The 24628-nt window shown below is 45.3% G+C and overlaps 1 protein-coding gene across 1 annotated transcript in view; it reads left to right on the top strand.

Annotated features, from left to right (window-relative positions):
- GRM4 (glutamate metabotropic receptor 4) overlaps positions 1-24628 on the top strand; it is a 184375-nt gene that overhangs the window by 88265 nt on the left and 71482 nt on the right. The window contains exons 2-4 of the mRNA XM_044003040.1: positions 2461-2596; positions 10673-10827; positions 15316-15456. Coding sequence (XP_043858975.1) covers positions 2461-2596; positions 10673-10827; positions 15316-15456 — 432 coding nt within the window. The remainder of the gene's footprint in view (positions 1-2460; positions 2597-10672; positions 10828-15315; positions 15457-24628) is intronic.

Below are 24628 nucleotides of genomic sequence, written 5' to 3'. Positions count from 1 at the left end.
TTCTACCCTCTTATATATGCATGAATACTTACACACACACACACACACACATATATATAAATGAAAAAAGTTCATAAATGCTTACTGTGTCCAAAGCACTGTGCTAAACATGGGGAGGGAAATAAAAATACAAAGGTAAGTCTGCTGTCAAGGAATTCACATTCTAATGGAGAAGAGAAGGAGAAGGAAAGAGAAGAAATATTTCCATATTGAAATAATGCTATTTGCTAATCATGTGACTTCGGGCAAATTCACATACCCTCTCTGGGCTTCAGTTTTCTCATCTATAACACGAAGGGATTAGACTAAGTGATTGCTCAAGGTCTCTTCCAATTCTAATAATTAACCTTTGAATCTATTGACAAAGAATCTTGTTCCCCTTAGACTAGCTTATATTTAACTACTTTGTGTGTGTATGTATTTGTTAACTTCCTGTTTATGTTGCATATATTTCATATAGGTTCTTGTCTTCCCCACTGGAATGAATGCTCCTTGCAAGTAGGCATTGTCGCTTTTCTTTCTACTTGTATCCCAGAGTGCCTCCAAGAAGCTCTTGGCTCATAATGGGAGCTTAATTGATACTTGTTGATTGATTGCTTCTAGGCTAGAAAGGGAGGTGGGCTAACAACAGTGAGAGATAACAGATGGACTGTTAGAATTAAACACTGGTCACCAGGAAATTTTTTTTGGGGGGACAATGGGGGTTAAGTAATTTGCCCAGGGTCAAATAGCCAGTAAGTGTAAAGTATCTGAGGCTGGATTTGAACTCAGGTCCTCCTGAATCCAGGGCCAGTGCTTTATTCACTGCACCACTTAGCTGCCCCTGGGTCTCTTAATATTTCCTGGTTGGGGGCAGCTAGGTGGTGCAGTGAATAAAGCACTGGCCCTGGATTCAGGAGGACCTGAGTTCAAATCCAGCCTCAGATACTTGACACTTACTGACTGTGTAACCCTGGGCAAGTCACTTAACCCTCATTGCCCCAAAAACAAAAACAAAAACAAAGAGATACAGAGGACTGCTTCTGTGGATGAACCTAGTCTAGGGAGGATTTATGGGAAGGCAAAGGCAGTAATTCGCATAAACTGGACCAGCAGAGGGGGTTGTTATTAGTACCTGTAAAGGGAATACTTAAACCTTCAGAGGAAGGACCCACTCCACTGAGATCAAAGGTCTGTGGAAATGTTATTAGGATTAACCAGATTCTCTCTTCTTTTTTTCCCATTTATTCATTCTCACTAATCCATTTATCTATCTATAGTTATCTATCTGCCCATCTGTCCTTCCACACATTTATTTTTAATATAAATTTTTTAAAAAACAGATTCTTTTTAAAGTAATGACAACAATTCATATTTCTATAGCTGTAGTGAGCACTAGATTCAGTCAGTGAACCTGTGTTCTAATGCTGGTTCAATTAGACAAGCCATCTGTCACCTACTTTGTTCCATGGTGCTAAATGCGGGCAATACAAAGAAAGGCAAAAGACAGTCCCTGTTCCCTGTTCCCAAGGAGTATCCAGTCTAGTAGGGCAACCTACAAACAACCATGTACAAACAAGATATATACAGGATTATCTGGAACTAAGCAACAGAGGGAAAGCACTGTTACTTTGTGTCTGGGTGATCTTGGACAAGTCATTTATCATATAATTTTTTTGGCTTAATTTTTTTTCATATTTTTTCCAATTGCATGTATTTTTGTTTTGTTTGTTGTTTTTTGGGTGGGGCAATGAGGGTTAAGTGGCTTGCCCAGGGTCACACAGCTAATAAGTGTCAAGTGTCTGAGGCTGGATTTGAATTCAGGTCCTCCTGAATCCAGGGCTTGTGTTTTACCCACTGTGCCACCTAGCTGTATGCATGTAAAAACAATTTTTAACATTAAAAAAAAAATGAATTCTGAACTCTCTCCCTCCCTCCCCCGTCCTTGAGGAGGCAATTTGATATAGATTATATATGTGAAGTCATGCAAAACATATTTCCATATTAGTCATGTTGTAAAAGAAAACACAGACCAAAGAAATGGAAACAATACAGAAAGTGAAAAATAGTATGCTTTGATTTGCATTCAGACTCCATCAGTTCTTTCTCTAGAGGCAGATAGCATTTTTTCATCCTAAATCCTTCGGTATTATCTTAGATCATTGTATTGCTGAGAATAGCTAAGTTATTCACAGTTGATCATCATACAATATTACTATTACTGTGTACAATGTTCTCTTGGTTCTGCTCACTTCACTTTGCATCAGTTCTTGTAAGTTCCCCTCTATTTATTTCTAACCTCTTGGTTTCCTGCTCTGTAAATTTAGGATATTGGATTTAATCTCTTGGGTCCTTTCCAGTTCTAAATAATCTATGAAACTTTGCCTCTTCCCTGAAGCTTCTAATATTCACCTTTTCCCTTCCTATGCATTTTTCTGATTCTCATTCCTACACTGATGTCGCTCACCTCTCTGCTTTCAGGAGGAGTATGTATAGCTCAGTCAGTGAAGATTCCTAGGGAGCCAAAGCCTGGGGAATTTGACAAAATCATCCGTCGCCTGCTAGAGACCTCCAATGCCAGGGCAGTCATCATCTTTGCCAATGAGGATGACATCAGGTGAGAGGGGGAGCTGGGACCAAGATGGGAATGGGGGGGTTCTAGGGGGAAGTGTGTGGATATATGTGAAGAGAGAATGTTAATGGTGAGAGATCTGGTGTGGGAGAATCTGTGACACTGGGTGTCTTCCAGAGGCTGGGTAGGGGATGGGCCTGGGGAGAGGGGGAAGGCGGGGTAGAGCATAGGTATAATGGAAAGAGTTTTGTATCTGGAATCAGAGACCTTGGGTTTGAGTTCTGGCTCTGATACTATATGTCAGTGACCTTGGGCAAGCCATCTAACCTTAGTTTTCTCATCAGTAAAATGGGGGAAGGAAGCTGGAATAACATGGCCTCTGAGGTCCTTTCTAGCACCTATAAGCCTATGGTCTTGGCCCCAGAGGACAAGAGTGAGATATGATGATGGTACAATGGAAAGATCTCAGGGATGGAGTTAGGAGATGAGAGCCCTAGCACTGCCTCTTCCTCTAGCTCTCTTTGTGACCTTGGGCGTCACTTCCTCTCTATGGGTCTCAGTTTCCTCCTGTGTAATATCAGAAGGTGGTCTCTAAGCCCCATTTTCTGTTACTAAATTCTAGTATTCTGTGATTCCTTTAAGTGTTATAGTAGGTAAATGTGCTGGACTTGGAGTCACAAAGACCTGAGTGTGAATCTAGCCTCAGACTTGGACAAATCACTTTGCCTTTTTCAATTTCAGTCTACTCAGCTGTAAAATGGGGATTAATAATGACACCTCTTTTCACAAAGTTGTCATGAAGATTAAGTGAGATTATATAGAATATGTGTTGTGTGTGTATATATACATACATACACGTATGTGTATCTGCTCACATATACAGATATGTACACATATACATACATACACACACATAGAAAGATAGATATAAATATAGTGCTTTTTCAAAACCTTAAAGCATTATATAAAAGTTAGATATAAAGCAGCTTCTAGGTAATAGAGTGCTGGTTCTGAGTTAAATCCTGCTTTAGTATTAGCTGAGTGACCCGGGCTTGGAAATATCTCATAACCTCTCTGTGACTATTTGCTCATCTGTAAAATGAGGGACTTCCGTTTGATGACCTTTGAGGTCCATTCCTACTTTAAATCCCGTGATTCCCCATTCTTTAGGAATGGGGACTGGGCAGATAGGCTGTTTTTCCTTATAAAGTCTGCCCACCAGGGGGCAGTGATGGGACAGGTGCACCCCAAGCCCTTTCCTTCCTTCTCCTCCCATTTTCCCGGCCTCCTCCTTACCACTCCCCCACCCCCATTCCTCTCAGGGATTGGATGATTGTGAAATTGGGCATAATGCGTGCAGCTTTCTTTCCTACTCTTGGGGAAGAGAGAGGCAAGGACAGATTAGGAGAGGGACAGAAAATGGGGTGGGACAGAGATGGGAAGAAGAGAAGAAGATAGGGACAAGAAGAAACAGAGTGATGTGGAGAAGAGAGGAGAAATGAGAGAGTGACAGAGTTGGAGAGAAGGGCAGAGACACAGAAAGAAAGAAATGAGAGGGGGGAAGAGACACAGGATAGAGATGAACCAATAGAGAACTGGGGAAAGGGGCAAAGAAGGAAAGATGGGGAAGGGAGAAAGAGAGAGGCAGAAAGCAAAAAGGGAGGGACTGAATTGAGAGAGGAAGAGCAGAGAGACAGAGAGAGAGATGTAGAGATGAAGAAAGAGGAAGAGAGATAAGGAGGGATAGAGAGGAAGAGACAGACTGAGAGCACTCCAACTCGGATGGTTGTAGGAGCTGTATTCTAATGTTTATTAATTAGTCAAATTCCATTATCAGTCAGCAGTTATGTAAATGAGTTGTAATGCTGTTTCTGAGCAGGGAGAGGTATGGATCCTTTGCCCCATCCCTTAGAGAACCATTTGGTCTTGAACAGCTTAGTAAATCAGCAGCTGAAATACGTATGTTTTATATATATGTAACATATATATTTATATGTAAATGCAAACATTTACACACATATATCCATATAGACACATACACATATATTTATATACATGCAACTAGGTGGCATGATGGATAGAGAACCAGGTCTGGAGTCAGGAAGACCTGAGTTCAAATCTGGATTCAGACACTAGTTGTGTGACCCTGGACAAGTCACTTCACCCTGTTTGCCTCAGTTTCCTCATCTGTAAAATGAGCTGGAGAAGGGAATGGCAAACTACTCTAATATCTTTGCCAAAAATAACCCAAACCCAAATGGGGCCACGAAGAGTTGGACATGACTGAAACGACTCAAAACCAACAAAACCCACCTCATACCATATATCTGTCTCCCCCCTCCTCCCTTCTTCCTCATTCTCTAGTCTATCTTTCCCCTTTTCAATAGGGGCAGTGGGATGTAGTGAAAAGCACACTAGATTTGGAGCCAGTACCTGAGTTCAAATCCTGGCTCTGCTACATATGACCAGTATGATTTTAGGCATGTTATTTTCCTTCTCAGGTCCTCAGTTACCTTCTCTGTAAAAAGAGGATTGAGGGGGCAGCTAGGTGGCGCAGTGGATAGAGCACCGGCTCTGGAGTCAGGAGTACCTGAGTTCAAATCCAGCCTCAGACACTTAACACTTACTAGCTGTGTGACCCTGGGCAAGTCACTTAACCCCAATTGCCTCACTTTAAAAAAAAAAAAGAGGATTGAGAAAGAAAATTATCTCTAAAACTTCTTTCTAGGAAATCATTCCCTCCTTTGTTCCCCTCTCTCCTTCCTGTCAGCTATTTCCACCTTTTATCCCCTTCTTCTGAGCTCCTCACTCCACCCTTTCACTCCTCTCTCTGCAGTGGCAAAGGAGCAGACAAATCTTGTGCTGGTGGGAGTGAAAAGGGTGAACTGACAGCAGAAGGAGCTGAGACAGATCCGAGTTAGGAGGGCAGATGAGTCAGGGAAGGAGCAGGCTGGGTAGAGACCTGAATGCTGGATCATCAGAGCCTTAGCCTCCAGGGAGCTTATGGGATGTGTGTGTTGGGGGGTGCGGCGTGGAAGGGGATTAGTAGCTGAGACCCAGCCTGCACTGGAGACAGATGTTTAGAACTCAGCAAGTGTGGTCTGTAAGGTTGCCAGCAAAGCATCAGTCGCTTATGACAAGTTAGGTGAGGTGGGAAATAGAGACAGGCTGAGGATTCAGCAACTTTGGGAAGGCCCAAGGCAGACAGGCTGGGTGACACCAAGGTACCCAGTGGCACACAAACAGGGAAAGGGGAGGGAGAATCCAGCACAAACTTTTTTCCTTCAGGCCGATCAGAAAAAATACATATCAAGTCCCATAGTTATTCAGCTTCCTACTTGGACAAGTATTAAGAACCTAGCCCTCCAGGGAGCTCCCAGTCTGATGGGGGGTGGGCAGAGACCTTGTCTTTGGGGAGATTCCAATCTGACAGGGGATGGGTGCCCAGAAAGAGACTTCTTATCTCCCGGAAGTTTCCATTCAGATGGGGAAGACAACACCCAGGTCCAAATAAACGACTCTGCCTCTGCTTGGTGAACATAGTCCCTACTTAGAAAGACCACCCCCATGCCCAACCGGCTTTTTCTTAGAACCAGGACCCATGCTCTCTGCTCTCCCTTTTGCTTTGGACAGCAGCTGCCAAATATTCCCTTAACTGCTTTTTAATCAACCACTGCATTGACAAGGTCTTCATTACTCCCTAATTGTCCATACATCTTTCCCCCAATTTTACTCATTAGGAATTGATTTAATGAAGCAGTTGGGCTGCTAAGCCCTTTCTGGGCCCTGTTACACACTCAGCTATGCTTCTGTTTCCCTGAGAGTCCCTCTTAGCTCTTAGTGTGATTTCCACCCCTCTCCACTTGCTCTCAATTGTGTATCTCAGTTTTTTGTTTTTTTTTAATAAGGTCAATCCCTGTACAGGCATCAATTCATCTCCCTATCCTAATTTGAACCTTCTACTCAAAAATTTCCTCCCTCCAGGAAACTTTCTCCCATTAATCCTAATTCTGATATCTGCTTGACTCTGCTCCCTCTTGATACTGAGGAACTCAAACTATACTAGATTTATGTGCCCCAGCCTTTGTGTCCCTTTTCCCTATGAGTTTTTGCTCTCGTTGGACAGCCAGATGACTCTGAAGTTGGGAGGACCTAAGTTCAAATCTCACCTCAGACACTTAATAGCTGTGTGGCCCTGGGCAAGTCATTTAACCCTGATTGCCTCAAACAACCATCTCCAGTCATCCTGATGTATATCTTGCCACTGGACTCAGATGGCTCTGGAGGACAGAGTGAGGTTGGTGACCTTGCACAGCCCTCCCTCACTTAAATCCAGTTCACGTTAAGTCGTGGTATCACCCGATGGCATGGTCCTTTCTGAGAATGAAGGACAAATTACAACAACAAGATGCTCTTGTCTCCCACATTGGATTCCTTGGGAACAGGGGCTATGTCTCTACTAACAAACGGAAGGTTCCCTGAGGGGAGGGATCGTGTCTCTCTTATTAACCTGGGAGCTTCTTGTTGTATCTTATACATCTAAAGCTGGAAGGGATCTTAGAATCAATCCATCAACTAGCATTTATTAAGTGCCTACTGTGTGCTAAGCTCCGGAGATACAAAGAAAGGAAAAAGACAGTCCATGTTCTCCAGCAGCTCACAGTGTAATAGGGAAGACAGCATGCAAACAGTTATGTCCCCAAAAGCTATATATACAAGATAAATTAGGGATCATCTCAAAGGGAAAATACTAAGATTAAGGAGAACTTGGAAAAGCTTTTCATACTAGGTGGGACTTTAGCCGAGCCTTGGAGGAAACTGGGAAAGGAAGATCATCGGGGGAGCATTCTAGGTAGGGAAAATGCTCAGAGTTGGAAGATAAGAACGTTATGTCATCCAGTCCATTTATTTTAAAGATGAAACTGAATCATTTAACTGAGAGGTTAAAGTCACACAGGTGTCAGGAGTAGGATTTGAACACAGGTCCTCAGACATCCAATTCAGCACTCTTTTTGCAGGACAAGAACTGTTTCCCCCATCACACCTGGAGCTCCCCGAAGTCAGGAACTATCTACCTCCATCAGTCAGCCTGGGGGCTCCCTGAGATCTTTGTTTATTGCTATCACCAGCAAAGGACATTTAAGGTAGAGCAGGGCATCGACTATTTGGCAGGATGCAATGGCTAGACTGGGGAGTCTGGAGACTAGGAATCTTCATCCTTTGTCTCAATAACGGCTGAGTGATCTTAGGCGCATTACTTAGACTCTCTGGGGCTTACTAGTCAAACAGGCTGCTCCTCCCCAGCCTCACCGGGCTATCTGGGAGGATCAAACAAGACAATGCGTGTGAAGGATTTTGTAAAGAAATTCCAAAGTCACGGATTCACAGGGCATCAGAGCTCATTTAGGCCAACCCTCTCCTTTTACAGAGGAGGATACCTGCTTATGTGACTTGTGCAAGGTCACACAGCCCCAGGGCGGATGTTACGAGAATACAACCTATGATGAAGGAAAGGATGGAGGCACTGGGGTTATTTATTCCAGGGAGGAGAAAAATGGGGAGAAGGGGAGGTTGGGGCTTGAGTAGAGAGGGGTTTAATTTGTCCTCAGATACGGGAAGCAGGAAGCTGGGCATCAGACTTAGATCACTTTTGGAAATCCACGTGTATTCTCAGAGGCAGATGGAGTAAAAATAAATGTGGGTGACTTTGTGGGGATGGTGTGGGGCTGGAGTCTGGGGACAAGGGCCGGATGCAGGAAGGGTAATAATAGGAATGTGGGTTTGGGTTCTGAGAAAACTACCCATCCCTACTATTAGAGATGACCTGGGAGCCACCTGGCAGGTGAGGGGATTGTGGGAGGAAAACAATAGGAGGAGGAAGGAGTGAGTAGAGTAGATAGATGTTTGCACAGCTCTGGCTGAGGTTTCTGGGAGGAAGAGGTGGCCACAAAGAGTTGAAGTGGGAGGGGGGAGACAAGAATTTCTGGAAAATCAGCCCTCACCAGAAGTCCTCTCTTAGATATGAGATGTCATCCCCCATTGGGTACAAAAGAGGATCCAAATTTATCAGTCCATAAACATGGCACCTTACATAACAACATTCCCCCTCTAACCTCTTTCTACTCACCCCCTCAGGCTGCTCTTTGGAAATGACTTTTCTCTTTTAGGACTGCCCTTGGTATGCACTTGGTGTGGCCTGATATGACCTGGATACACAAGTTGGGGCAGAGGCAGATAGACAAGTGGCTTTGTGTATATCTTTGGGGGATGATTCTAAGTACTACCCCATTTCTTAGCTTGAAGGCTTCATCCCTGGTCCCTTTTTTGTCCAAGGGAACACAACTCATCTGCTTGGGGTGGACTCCTGTTTGTAAAATGAATTCTGAGAAGTTCTGCCATCCACTTACTATGTGACCTTAGACAAGTCAACCTCTCTGTGGCCTCTTCTTTCTGTTTTTCAAGAGGAGAGACTCATGCCTGCCTCTCCTCTCCATGCCTCCTCTGCTTCCCAGGGTGATGTCTGGAGTCCAGTTAGAGGTGTTCCTTTGTGCATGCATTCATGCATTAATTCATTCATTTACTCATTCATTCATTCAGTACCCACTAAATAACCAGAATGGTGCTTGCTAAGATTTCTTCCAGTTCTCAATCTATGATTTTCCCAGTTTCTAGCGAGGAGAGATTCAGATGTCTAAGACAGGCAGACCTTGTCCTGCAGAATAGTTCTAATTCACATTTGTAAAGTGCTTTTATCACAACAACCCTGCAAGATTAGTAATAATATCTGACATCTATATGGAGCTTTAAGATAAACATGATCTCATCTGAGCCTCACACCAGCCTTTGAGTTAGGTGCTGCAGGCATTATTATGCCCACTTTACAGATCAGGAAACTGAGACTCAGAGTGATTTGCCCTAGGCCATGCCACTGGTAATAGGCAGAATCAAGATTTGAACCAAGGTATCTCAACTTAAAGTCCACAGCTTGTTCCAGTGGTGGGCCAATGCTAGCTTATTAAGCAACCTAGCTTAATTAAGTAATCCACTTCATTCATTCATTCATTCATTCATTCATTCATTCATTCATTCATTCATTCATTTATTTATCGTGGAGCAATTGGGGTTAAGTGACTTGCCCAGGGTCACACAGCTAGTAAGTGTTAAGTGTCTGAGGCTGGATTTGAACTCAGGTCCTCCTCAATCCAGGGCCAGTGTTCTATCCACTACACCACCTAGCTGCCCCTACCTAGCTTAATTAAAAAAGCAAAAACTATCAAGATGAGACATGTTCCCATAGAAAAAGCTCCCAGCAAAAAAGGCAGCCTCTGCAGTGAGCATAATAGATGGTTGGGGGTCCTCAGAGAAGGGGTGGGAAGTCAGGGAAGGCTTCAGAGAGGAGGTGGGATGGGGGGGGTGAGGGCTGAGGAGGGCATTCCAGTACAGAGAAGGATATTGAGCGGAGGCTCCAAGATGAAGAAGACATGCACTGGGGTGATTGGGGGGAGTCACTTCTTTAAATGGGGCTCTGATCTCAGTCCTTCCAAGAGGTGCTAGGCAGAGACTGTGCTGAGTGAGCAGCTGTGAACAGTTTGGTATGAGGACAAACAGGTGCAGGATGAGGGTTTGTGGTGCATAATCAAAGTGAGCAATGAGGGAGTAGAGGGGGGCTGGAGAGATGCTGGGGATTTGGGAATGTGAGGTAGATCTGAGACCTGCACCTGAGGATGTGAGGCTGGAGAGGTAGATTGATGCTCGTGTGCTGTCTTCTGTAGATGTGGGCCTGGTGTTAGAGACTGGGGATGGGGGATAGATCTGTGACAAGGGGATGTGACTGTGAGTCAGGGACCTGCAGATCTGGACTTGGCCCTAGAACTTTGGGGAGGGGGAGGGCATTAGATGTAGAATTGAGGGATATGGCAGATATGGGAGAGGGACCTGCAGATGCAGGGACTGGTGTTGAGGGCTGGCTAAGCAGTGGGAGTGGGAGTAGATGCTGGGGACCGGGAGAATTAGCTGTGGGGCTATATGAGGTCAGGGACCCGCATGTGGGCCTGGTGATGGGGGCCAAGGAGTTATAGATGGCATGGGAAGGGGGGTTCATTTGTTACCTGTCCTCCACAGGCGAGTGTTGGAGGCAGCCAGGAAGGCCAATCAGACAGGCCACTTCATCTGGATGGGCTCAGACAGCTGGGGCTCCAAGATCTCACCAGTGCTGCATTTGGAAGAGGTGGCCGAAGGCGCTGTCACCATCCTCCCCAAGAGGATGTCTGTGAGAGGTAGGCAGGGCACTGTTGCCCTCCTTTTCCCACCCCAATCCTAGGCCAGGGAGTAGACCCGGACCCTGGGGTATTCTGTGATAGTGCTGCTTACACCCTCCCTCCTATCACCATGGAGTTCCTTTCCGCATGGAGGTGTAGCCCTATGTATGGACCTTTTTTCCTCTTCCTTTGCCCTGTCCTCATCCTGAAAAGAAAAGGAACCAGGAGACCCGAGTTCCAAGTGTGACTCTGCTCTAGTTCTCTCTCACTGTATGACCTTGGATAAGCCACTCCAGGACTCAGTTTCCATCTCTGTAAAACAAGGGAGCTGTGACAAATGATTTCTAAGGTCACTTAAAGCTAGAATCAACCAATCATTTAATAATGTGGCAGGAACTGTGCTGGATTCTGGGGATTCAGAGATAAAAGTGGCCTCGGGGTGCTGATAGTCTCTCAGAGAAGATAACGCGGACACATGTAAAATGGTGCAAAACACTGAAAAAGAAATAAAAACACATACCAAATAGATGCAAATAAAATTCTATATTGTGTCAGGGGGAGGCAGTCCCTACACATCTCCCCTACTGCCCCGCCCCCCCCCACTCCTATATCCCCTTTGGAGGCTTTCTTCCCTGGCCTTGGCATCCCTACCTCCCAAATGAGAGGCTGGTGAGCACTTTGCAGGTGATGGGGCTGTGAGAGTCACCCTAGGGCGGAACAAATCGATCTGGCGGAACTGGTTTGGCGAGCAAAGCGTGGTAATAGCCTTAATTGGGTAGCATGCTATGCTTATAGGGGGAGGGCAGGTTCTTCTTGCTCCTCACCTGTCTATTCCTTCCCCCCACATCTGCTCCTCCACCATCACCAACCCCACCCCTCACCACCCCCCACCTCCACCTTGCTGGATGCTTCTCAACCCTTCTACCATTCCCATCTCCTCAGGCTCCAATATTTCTCTGACCTTTCTCTAGTGGTAATAATAAGACCCCTTCACACTCCTGCAGCACCTTCCACTTTTCCAAATGCCTCGGTACCTGTTATCTCATTTGGTCTTGGCCGTGCAGAATTTCAGAGCCGAAAGGGACTGTCAGGGTCACCGAGTTCAATCTCTTAGGGCCAGAGAGGAGATTCGACCCAGGCCAGGAATTGGGCCAGTGGAGAAAGAGGAGGAAGGCTGGGCCTCTCCTCACTCCCAGCCGAGAGCTCTCTCTGACACGCTCGTTTGTGTCTCAGGGATCTGTACCCAGTCATCCGGATGATGGCATATTTAGCCATCCATTCAGGGTACAATGCTATGTCACCCGAGTGTAGCGAGCATCAGAGTACAAACTGGTAATCACCAGATAGAAGATCTAGAGTGAGGAGGGAATTTAGAGGCCGTTGGATATAGCCCCTAGTGTTACAGATAAGGAGACTGAGGCCACAGGACATCATAGGACCAAGGGACTTTGAGACCACTGAGTCTCAACACCCTCATTTTATGGTTGAGAGACCTGAGGTCCCTGGAGGTGTAGTGAGTCGATCACATGACTAGTAAGTGGCAGGGTCAAGATTTGAACCCAGATCGATCCTCTGATACTAACTCCAGTCAGAGTTGGAAGGGTCCTCTGAGGTCAGCCAACCTCCCATCCCATGGGGCATAATTCCCTTTACGACATCTACAGAACAATGAAGACAAGAGGTAGGGGGGAGCTCCCCATCCCTGGAAGTATACAAACAGAAGCAAGATGACAACCTGCCAATTGTCCTCATATTCTGTCTCCTCATAGGCAACCTCTGTTTCCACCAGGAAACATTTCCAAGTACCTGCATTTATGTAGAACATCTATAACATGAGAGGCAGGTTAGCCTAGTGGGTAGGGGAAGAGAAGGGCACTGGATTTGGAGTTGGAGAACCTGGTTTTGAATCTTGGCTCTCATACTTATTACCTGTGTGACTGTCATCTCTCTGACCCTTGGTTTCCTCTTCAGGAGGGGGTTGGACTTGATGGCATCCAAGGATTCTTCCTGCTCTAAGTCTATGAGCCTATAGAGAAGGAGCTGTAGAGTCAGAAAGTCCTGGGTTCAAGTCCTGCTTATTAAATCTACTAACTGTTACCCTGAGCAGGTCACATTCAGTGCCTCCCGGATAGACTAGAAGTGGCAGAACAATTGCTGATCTGCACTCTCCCTGGGAGTTCCTTATACCAGTGAAATCACAGATCCAGGCAATGAAAACAACAACATCAAAAATCCATAAAATGACTTTCTGTGGCACAAAAGGGACAAAATTACACTGTGGGATCATAGATTGGGTCCTAGAATTAGAGCTAGAAGGTACCTTGGCAATTATTTAATTCAACTCAGATGGGGAAGTGGAGACTCAGAAAAAGAAAGTGATTTATTCAAGGTCACCTGTCTAATTGGGGAGGAAGATGGTTAATCATAACCTCAGTCCTCTTAGCAGGCACCCTTCCTTCTGTCCCCAGAACAGAGACAATGAGTGAGTTCTGTTGAGAACCCCAAGGAGAATGGCAGCCTGATGCTGTGGCAGGATCCCTGGATTAGAGGCAGGAGAATCAGTTGTATTCTTCTTCACAGTTAGAGAAAGGAAGGAAGGAAGGAGGAAGGAAGCAAAGGAAGGGAAGGAAGGAATGAAGGGAGGGAGGAAGGAAGGAAGGAAGTAAAGGAAGGGGAGGAAGGAGGAAAGAAAGAAGGAAGCAAAGGAAGGAGGAAGGAATGAAGGGAGGGAGGGAGGAAGGAAGGAAGTAAAGGAAAGAAAGGAAAGAAAGAGGAAGAAAGGGAGTGAGGGAGGAAGGAGGGGAAGAAACAAGCATTTATTAAACACTTGCTATGTGCCAGGCACCGTGTTAAGTAAGCACTTTACAAATATGATCTCATCTGATCTTCACAACAACCCTGGGAGGTAGATATTATGATTATTCTAATTTTACAGTTAAGGAAGTTGAGGCAGACAAAAGTTAAGTGATTTGCTCAGGGTCACATAGCTAGTAAATGTCTGAGGCCGGATCTGAAACTTAGGTCTTCCTGACTCAAGGCCCAGAGCTCTATCCACTGGGCTACTTGGCTACCTCATAATTAGAACTGTCCAAAAATGAAATGAGCTGCCCAGAAAAGTAGTGAATTTCCTTTCACTAGAAGTGTTCCTATAGATGATAGATGACTACCAGCCAGGGCTGCTATAATGTGTGTGTGGGGGTTGGGGGGGCGGTTTATGTTTCTGGGACACTGGATCAGTGGTTCCCATTTATTGGTCCCTGAACCCCTGAGGGATTTGCCATAATGGTCCTAGCAGTCTGCCCAGAACACTCTTTGGTTGGCACCTTTATTTTTTGGGGGGGGGGTGAGGCAATTGGGGTTAAGTGACTTGCCCAGGGTCACACAGCTAGTAAGTGTCAAGTGTCTGAGGCTGGATTTGAACTCAGGTCCTCCTGACTCCAGGGCCTGTGCTCTATCCACTATGCGACCTAGCTGCCCCCACCTTTATTCTTTTTTTTTTTTTTTTGGTGAGGCAAACGGGCTTAAGTGGCTCGCTCAGGGTCACACAGCTAGTAAGTGTCAAGGGTCTGAGGCTGGATTTGAACTCAGGTCCTCCTGAATCCAGGGCCGGTGTTTTATCCACTGTGCCACCTAGCTGCCCCACCTTTATTCTTTAATAACAATTATTTGCTGCTTCATTAAATAATTGTAAGGACTATTTTGAAGATTATATTAAATTACCCTGGGGGTTCACAATATGTTGTTTTGTTGGTGGTGGTAAGGGTTCAAGGAACACAGAACATTGGGAATCACTGGACCTGATAACCTTTGAGGTCCTTCTACTTCTGATGTTCCGATTGTATTAGTTCACCCTATAATCTGGGGCAAACCACTCCCCCTTTCTGGACCTCAGTTTACTCATCTTAAAATGAGGGATGGGACCTGGGTGATCTGTAAGGTTTCCTCTAGTTTGGGTCACCTGCGATTGGGCCAGAATTCTCGCTGGCCCTCACAGAAGGGTAGTGTGACCATTGTTTACATAATATATTGACCATAGGGTGAGGGATTGGAGAAAAGTGAGAAGGAGTTGGGAAATGGACTTGGCCAGTGTTTGAGACCAGGCTAGGAGGGAGAATGGCTGCATAAAAAATCATTGAATTATTATTTTGAACTTAAACACATCAAAAGTCAGTTCCAAATGCACACCAGATCACAAATGGATTTCTGTATGAAACCACAAGTCTCTATTTCACACTGCTTGCTTTTTAAACTTTTTGTTATTTTTCAGGGGAATAGTGAAAAGATAGAACTTACCTGAGGTCATACGATTAGTAGCAGAGAGTCTGGATTCGAATTCAGCTCTCCAGACTTGGAATTCCTTACTCCTTCCACTATGTCATGATCCCTTCCTTACCAGAATAGCTGCTATGAGGTGGGGGGAGGAGGAAAAGACCACTGGGTAAGGTCAGGCTCTAACTGAACTCTCTCTTCCCTCTCCCTCCCACCCCCCTCAATGGGGGGGATCAGGTTTCGACCGTTACTTCTCCAGCCGGACCCTGGACAACAATCGGCGAAATATCTGGTTTGCTGAGTTCTGGGAGGACAACTTCCACTGTAAATTGAGCCGGCATGCCCTGAAGAAGGGCAGTCACATCAAAAAATGCACTAGTGAGAGCTGGGGGCTGGGGCTGGGGCTGGAGGTTGGGGTTGGGGAGGGAGGGAGAGGGGAGTAACGGGGAACCAGGAGACAGAAGGCTGAAAGTGGAAGTGACAAAACTGGAAGCTGGAAAGCAAGGGAATTGTGGGAGCTTTGAGAAGGGCCTGAAGTAAGGACAGCAATAGAAATTACAGAGGGGAAAGGGATCTTAGATATGGGGAACTACCAAGCAGAGGTTGGGTAGAAGAAGGCAAGGGAGGTCTTAATATCCTACTTCTTTGACCATAGTGGGCACTCATGAAGTATTTAATGATAATAAATGAAATCCCAAAGATAGCAGCTAGAGGCAGGGAAACTAGGGAGGAAGGGACTGCTGCCCTGAGCGATGGAGTAGGCAATAGCTGGGGAGATTTATCCTCTTTTATCATGGGAGTGGATGAGATAGTGTGAGAAGTGTAAGCAGTGGGTGATTGGGGGCCATGCCGTGTGGGGCTCAGCTGAAGGAGCCAGGAATGTTTGACTTGGACAAGAGAAGACTCAGGGGAGACACAATAGCTGTCTTCAAGTATTGTGGAAGCTGTCACGGAGAAGAGAGATTAAACTTGTTCACTTGGCCCTTGAGAACAGATTTGATATAAGGAACTATTTTCTAACAGAGTTGTCTTGACTACCCTTGGGAATTTGTGGGGCACCCCTCTCCCTGGAAGGATATAGGCAAAGGCTGGAGTTGTCAGGGGTTTTGTCAAGGGGATTTCCTATGAATTGAACTAGACAATCTCTGGGGTCCCTTCAAATTCTGAAATACTATGTTTATTGGGCCTACTCTCTGGATCCGCTACCCTAGGGAGGGGTCTACTCCGGGGGAAGCATAGGACAGGAGAGATGCCTGATCTATCTGAGCTTTGACTCAATACTACCTCATGTAATTTTATTAGGTTACTTATATTTGCTGCTCCTGGTCAATTCTGGGGAAAGCTCAACTGGGACACTTTAGGGTACTGAGTCAGGATAATGAGAAAACAGGGTGGTGCTGGGAGAAGGGACAATGATGACATGAGGTTATTGGGGCTAATGTCCTAAGGATGCTGGGGTAGGAACCAAGAAAGTGTGTAAAGGGTATTATGGGGTATGGGGTGTTGGTAGAGGATATTGCTGGAATCCTATGAATTCATAACTAGTTGAACAACATCACCCAAAGAGTATAATTGATGAACAAAGTCATCCCAGAGGGAGGTCTCTAGCAGAGGGCCCCAGGGATCTGTCCATGGTGCTGGGCTGTTCAACATTTTTATCAATTACTTGGGTGAAGGCAGAGATGACATGCCCATCACATTTTCAGATGACAAAAACCTGAGAGAGATAGCTAACATGTTAGGTGGCAGAATTAGGATCCACAAGTATCTTGACAGGCTAGAAATGATGGGCTGAATGAAATTTAATAAGGATGCATGTTAAGTCTGGCACAGCTATAAAAGTATGGCACAGAGGGAAGACAGGACGAGACAGCAGTTTATCTGAAAAAAAAAAAAACCTGGAGGTTTCTGGATGGCAGCAAACTTCATATGAGTCAGCAGCATGATTGGACAACCAAGAAAGATCATCTGAGTTTAAGCTGTGTTCACAGAAGCCTAATGTCCAGAGTGATGGAAGTGATAGTCCTGCTCCAGTCAGAAAATGTCAGGACCCATTCTGGGTACCCCATTTTAGAAAGGGCACCAACAAATAGGAGCGTGTCAGAAAGTGATAGAGATGGTGGTGGTGGTATGACATAAAAGGGTCAGTTCAAGATAATGGTGGTTTTACTTGGAAAAAGAAGACTCAGGGAGGATCCCCCAAAGAAGAGATGAGAAAATCTACTTTCCCTTCTTTGTAGAGTTGGGAGATTATGGGTGTGGAACACTGCATATTTTATCAGACTTTGTTGATGTGTTGATTAATTTTGCTGGATATTTTTCTCTCTCGCCCCATTCCTCTTTATTCATTGTTATAAGAAATGGCTCTGTGGGTAGGGAAGGGAGGGATATATTTGGAATTGAAGGTGATATAAAAACAGAAGGTTTTAATAAATTTTTAAAAAGACATAAAGAGGACAGGACAGACTATCTTAAAGTATTTGAGGGTCTGTTACATGGAAAAAGGGTTAGACTTACTCTCCTTGGTCCCAGAGGGAAGAACTAGGAGCAGTGAGTGGAAGTGGAAGAGAGATTAGTCAGGCTGAATAGAAGGAAATACATTCTAACTATTAGAGTTGTTTAAAAATGGAATAGTGAAGTAATGAGTTCTCCATCACTAGAGGTCTTCCAGGGGAAGCTGGGACTTCTTGTCAGTAGAGAGGATTCCTATTCATGTACAGATTGGCCTCTGAGGTCCTTTCTCACTAAGAGAGTCTATGATTTGATGGTGGAATTTCTGGCTTTGGTAACTGGAGGTAATGGGAGGAAGAATAATTTGAAGTAGGGGAGTGTTGGTACCAATCAAATGCTACCACATAGGTATCATGACTCCATCTAAGGCTGTTCCCAGACTTTCTACCGAGTGTCTCTGGGGAGAGATTGTGTGTTTGGGGGTGGGGAGATGGGTTGGGTCAGTGCTTTGCTCTGAGGCTGCTGGGCTTCTCGGAAACCACCTTGTGGATTCTGGGTATGTGAGTTCACATTCTCTCTCTCCCTCCCTCCCTCCCTCCCTCTCTCACTCATTTGTTTTTACAACACCCCAAACTCTCCGACTTCTACCCATTTCTTCTCCTCTTGGAATACGTGTGTGTGTGTGTGTGTGTGTGTGTGTGTGTGTATTTTAAGGGGGGGCAATAAAGTGCATGTGAGACATCAAACAATGGAAAGCCTGTCTGCTCTGGAAATGCCACCAACCTCCACCAGCCTCCACCAGCCCTAGGAGACAGCCCTAAATTTGGAGTCAGAGTACCCAGGTTCCAATCCTGGTTCTACCAGTTATTACTTGACTGACCTTGGATAAGACACTTCTCTATGGGATTCAATTTCTCCCTCTGCAAAACAAGGGGACTGGATTTTATGACCTCAAAGCTCCCTTCTAGCTTGAGATCATTGATCTTCATGGAACAGATACCACTAAGTTCCTTTCAGTCCAGTAAGTTCTCTACTCTGGCTGCCCCCTTTGGGGGATATGGGAGGAGAGATGGAAAAGTGATGTCAACGATGGGGGAGTGGAGTGGAGTGGAGTGGAAGGGAAGCTAAGGGGAGAGGACCAGAAGAGCTCAGATGCCTATTGGTCATGTTTCTAGTAAGCTCCCAGTGTGACAATGCCACCCTCTAGTGGCCAGGGCACCGTACAAAAACCTGGCCCACTGATTCAGCCCTAATGTTTTATTTTTGGCCCATGCCTATGAGGCAGCTAATTGTCTAGATTTCCATGGGGTCAGGCAGACCCGAGCTCAATTCATGCCTTGATGCTTAATAACTGTTTGACCCCAGGCAAGTGACCTTCCTTCTCTCCAACTCTGTTTCCTCACCTTAACAATGAGGATAATGATAGCCCCGAAGTCCCAGGGTTGTTGTGAGGATCAAATGAGGTCATACCTGTAAAGTGCTTAGCAAGCCTCGAAGCACTGTACACAGGTTAGGTGCTATTCATTCATTTTCTGATCATTTCAACAACTCTGCGATTGAGAGTCTTAGAGAATTGTCTGGGAGAGGGGACACTTCCAGGTTAAATGACCTGCCATAAAGCCAGGATGTGGCAGAGCAGGATTTGAACCCAGGTATTCCTGACAAATCTCGCAGTATTAAGTGCTGAAGCCCAAAGGTCTCTTTGTTTTTACCCAAACCCTGAGTTCTGGTCAGGACTGGGCTGAGCCCCCAACAGGCCTCTTTACAATGAAGGAAACTGTCTTCTAGAGAGGTTTTCATACCCCAGTGTTCAATTCAAACCAAGGTCTCCCGATTTCAAGACATGACAACAAATCTCCCACATCCATGCCTTTGAACTGGCTGTCCTCCATGCCTGGCATGCCCTCCCTAATCACCTAGGTAGTGCAGTGGAGAGAGTCCTGGGTCTGGAGCAGGAGGATGAGTCTTCATCTTGAGTTCAAATCCAGCCTCAGACACTTACTAGTTTTGTGACCCTGTGCAAGTCACTTCACTCTGTTTGCCTTAGTTTCCTCATTTGTAAGATGAGCTGGAGAAGGAAATGACAAACCACTTAAGTATCTTTGTCAAGAAAACCCAAAATGGAGTCATGAAGAGTCAGATATGACTGAACAACACCAAATAAATATTGTAATATAATAAAATAATTATAATATAGTAGGTGCTTAATAATCAGTTGATTGAGTGAATCAGTTATAAGATGGGGCCATGAAAAATAAGACCTGACTGAAATGACTAAATGACAACAATCTGGCTTTTGCAGAAAGATTTTCCTGGTTTTCTCATTTGCTAGTCCCTTCCCTCTAAGATTGCCTTCCATCTACTCTCTAGGTATAATTATATACCTATTTATTTACATGTTGTCTCCTCCATTAGATTGTGAGGTCCTTGAGGGCAGGGGTTCTTTTTTGCATTTTCTTGGGCATCTTTGGGACTCCCAGGGCTCAAGATTGGGGGGCAGTGGGGTGGTGTAGAAAGAGAGCGCTTTGGGGCAGCTAGGTGGTGCAGTGAATAAAGCACTGGCCCTGGAGTCAGGGGGACCTGAGTTCAAATCCAGCCTCAGACACTTGACACTTACTAGCTGTGTGACCCTGGGCAAGTCACTTAACCCTCATTGCCCTGAAAAAAAAAAGCACTCCAGCCTAGGAGTCAGGAGACTGGGGGTGGGAGGCACTCACCGGTTTGGTCCTTGTGCTGACATTAACTCATTGTATGGCTCAGAGCAAATTGCTTTCTCTCTGGCCCTCAGTTTCCTACCTTGTAAGTGCAGTAGGTAGGTGGTTTATATGGTTCTTTTCCATTCTCACACAGCACTTAAAGGAATTGGCCAGAACAGCTTGAGAGGTGAGATAAGAACCATCCTCCTGGACAAGAATCATGTGTTGTCTAATAACTTCTGTACTTAAAATGATGCTTTGCACACTGTAGGGGCTTCATTAATTGATGCTTGTTGCAAACTAACCCTGAATATTCCAGAAGCTACAGCTGGGTGGTTGGGAGGGGTGGTGGGAAAAGCAGCTCCTGAGATTCATAGGACCATAGATTTAGAGCTAGAAAGAACCGTGGAGGTTATTGAGTTCAACCTTATCCTTTTTTTTTTTTTTTTGTGGGGCAGTGAGGGTTAAGTGACTTGCCCAGGGTCACAAGCTAGTGTCAAGTGTCTGAGGCTGGATTTGAACTCAGGTCCTCCTGAATCCAGGGCTGGTGCTTTATTCATTGCGCCACCTACCTGCCTCTCAGCCTCATCCTTTTCCAAATGAAGAAGCAGCCTGAGAGAAGTTTAATTATTTGCCTAGGGTCACATAACCAATAAGTACTCAAGGGGGATTTGAACCCAGAGCTACTAGGTTCTGACACTATATTTACTCACCACATACACCATGTGTCCTCTCAAGGGGGTTGGATTCTGATGGCTGGGCTTACCCCGAAAGACTTGGCTGAAAAAATGACCCTGAGCCTGCTGGGTGAGCCTGTTTGGGGAATGTTGTCTCCCCTAGCTGATCCCCAGGTTCTTGGAGTTCAATGCCCACTCAACATCTGGTGGCGACCCGAGTCAACCACAGGCTCTGGTATTTTCCTACCCCAGAAATCCTTCCCTGGTCTCCTACCCTGACTTGATAATCCCAAAGCTGTGACCATCAGGGATCTCTGCCAGACCTGGAGAGTTGGTGTCCTATTTTTATTCCCATTCTCACTCATCCACATCTTTATTTCTTTTGTCAGCTCTCTCCACTCTTTTCCTCTGTTCCATCTCTCTTTTTTATAATGAGAACTGACATTTATGTAGCACTTTAAGGCATATAAAGTACTTTGCATACATTTTCTCAATTGAGCCTCAAAAACAACTCAATAAAGTAAGCAGTGCGGGTATTGCTACCTCCATTTTTCAGATAAGGAAACTGAGGCTCTTGGAAATGAAGGGTGTCTCCCAAGGTCACACAGCTAGTGAGTGATGAGAGCCAGGGCTTTGATGTGGGTCTCTTGACTCCAAGTCCATGATTGTATGATACCATCCAGCCTCTCCTTTGAAACTGGGATTGAAGGTCATCTCTTCCTGGATCCATTCCACCTGTCTCAGGTCTCTTCACTTTTTTTTTTGGTGAGGCAATTGGGGTTAAGTGACTTGCCCAGGGTCACACAGCTAGTAAATGTCAAGTATCTGAGGCTGGATTTGAACTCAGGTCCTCCTGAATCCAGGGCCAGTGCTTTATTCACTGAGCCACTTAGCTGCCCCCCACTCCTAACTTCTTAGATCATTCAGTTCCACTTCAGCACTTAGAGATTGTAGTTCCATTTAATTTAATTCTATTCAATTGATTTCAATTCAATTCATATGATTTAGAATTGGAAGGGACCTTAGGGGCCATTGAGGCCAACCCCACCATTTTACAGGTGAGGAAACTTAGTCCCAGAGATTCTTAAGTGACTTACACAGTTTGAGGAAAGATTTGAACCTGGTTCTTACAAACTGAAATTTAGAGGATCATATTTAGAGTGTGAAGGAACCTTGTTGTTGTTATTGAGTCATTTTTTTCAGTCACATACAACTCATAGTGACCCCATTTAGGGTTTTCTTGGCAAAGATCCTGGAGTGACTTGGCATCTCCTTCTCCAGCTTATTTTACAGATAAGGAAACTGAGGCAAATAGGATTAAGTGACTTGCCCAGGATCACTCAGCTAGTATATGTCTGAGGCTAGATTTGAACTTGAGTCTTCCCGACTCCAGTTCTGGTGCTCTATCCTCTGCACCATCTGGGGAAGGGACCTCATCTAGTCCAACACCCTCATTTTATGGATGAGGAAAGTGAGGCCCAGAGGTTAAGTGATTTGTCCCAGATCATAAAAGCAGTAAGTAGAGGGAGGATTTGAATTCAGGTCCTATGACTCCAAGTTCATCATTCTTTCCATTGCATCACATTGCCTCTGCAAGTTAACAAATATTAAGCATCTTCTGCACACATGGCTCTGTGCCAGGCATTGAGGAAGATACAGAGAAAATTCAACTCTGTCCTTGTTTTTAAGGAGTTTATAGTCTAGACTGCAAGATCAGATATAGACATGGGTTGTGTGTTCTTCATCAGACTGAGGGCAGGGACTGTCTGTCCCCCCATGTCTGTCCAACTAGGAGCTCCCTAAGGGCAGGGACTTTATATAGTCTCCTTCTATTTCATCTCTCACAGCTCGTAGCACAGGGTTGGGCATGCAATAAAAGACTTGAGGAATGATTGCTCCCTGAATGAGGTGGGAGACTCGCTGGGTCTGAAGGAAGGCCATGAGGTGTGCAGGTGGGGGATTTGGGGGAGGCATGCCCACTCCATGGGATCAGAGCCTGTAGCTCATCTCTCTTTCTATTCCACCAGTTCCTTTCATAGTGCCTCATACCCAAGAGTTGCTTAATAAATATTTGCTGAAATGACTTGCATTGACCCTCCTGCATTTCCTGTAGCTGTATGGGGGGTAGTTGGGCACTGCAGGGAGGATACTGCTTCTCTCCTCCTTTGCTTTCCAGCCCTGGGGTTGCTTCCCTCCCACCTCTCTGTCAGCCAGTGAGTGCATGGATAAGAGCAGTAAACAAGGGAAATGGGGCATCTGTCTTGTTGACAGCCCTGCCAGCGAGGTGATGGTTGGAGGCTTGAAGAGGTGACATGTTTACGGAGAGATAGGAGAGATTTACTGCCTGTCTGCTCCCTGGGGGACCGGGGACGGTGCCCAGCGCTCCAAACACAGGTAGGGAGGGACACAGACACCCGGTCATGGTAGGCTCCGGCAGAAGGGAGGGTACTCCCTTCCCAGTTAACCATGCACATACCAAACCAGAATTCCCTCAGTTGCCACACTGCTATTTAGGGGGTTGGTATGTCAAATCCCTTGTTCTCCTGCTCTGTAAGGCTTCAAAACTAAACTCTAGGCCCATGGTGTTGAGCTCAAATAGAAATGGTGGCTGTAATATCATCTTAGAAACCATTTTCAATGTTTTATTGTATTTTTATATTTTTTGTTGTTAAATATTTCCCAAAGACATTTTAATGTGATTTGGGCCTCATTAAGGAGTGATATGCAGCCCCTGGGCCATACCTCTTATCTCCCAAGCTTGGCCTTTCCCAGAGGGCTTTAGCCCTCCTAGGGACTCTTGTTTCCCTTAACTAGCAATGAGATCATTAACAAATTAATCAATTCAGCAATCATTCATGGAGTGCTTCCTGTATTCCTAGACTGCTAAGTATTGTGGGGGCCACCAAGAAGAAGGATAAAGGGTCCTTGTCCTCAAGGAGCTTACAATATTGGTTTTTTTTTTGTTTTTTGTGTGTGTGTGTGAGGCAATTGGGGTTAAATGACTTGCCCAGGGTCACACAGCTACTGTCAAGTGTCTGAGGCTGAATTTGAACTCAGGTACTCCTGAATCCAGGGCCAGTGCTCTATCCACTGTGCCACCTAGCTGCCCCTAGGAGCTTACAATCTTGAGAAGGGGTTGTGTTAGGAAGTCAGGACCACAAAGTGCCACAATATGACTGAGTGTGATAAGTTTTATAACAAGCAAGGTGCTAGAATAATAATAATAACAGGAGTTAGCAGAGCTTTTTGATCCTCACGACAACCTATAAAGTGGATTTTATTCTAAGAGACTTCATCTGTGGATTGCACTGATGTGGGCAGAACACTGGATCTAGAGTCAGAAGAGTTGGCTTCAGTTTTCAACCTTGAGAATTCTCACTGGCTGATCTTCCTTAAGCGAGTCACTTCTCCCCTCAGGGTCTTATCTTCCAAATCTAAATCATTGATCCTATGAGACTGTAAATAAGACTTGGATAATCTGGACAGTGAGACTTCCCTCCTTCCTGCTTTGCAGGGTAATTTCCAATCCACAGGGCAGGATAGCAGGATGGGGGATAGCCTTAGTTACTTTTTTTTTTTTTGGTGGGGCAATGGAGGTTAAGTGACTTGCCCAGGGTCACACAGCTAGTAAGTGTCAAGTGTCTGAGGTCAGATTTGAACTCAAGTACTCCTGAATCCAGGGCCAGTGCTTTATCTACTGTGCCACCTAGCCGCCCCCGCCTTAGT

This window comes from Dromiciops gliroides, chromosome 4, assembly GCF_019393635.1.
Source record: "Dromiciops gliroides isolate mDroGli1 chromosome 4, mDroGli1.pri, whole genome shotgun sequence".
NCBI lineage: Eukaryota > Metazoa > Chordata > Mammalia > Microbiotheria > Microbiotheriidae > Dromiciops > Dromiciops gliroides.
This window is presented reverse-complemented; position numbering and strand designations above follow the sequence as displayed.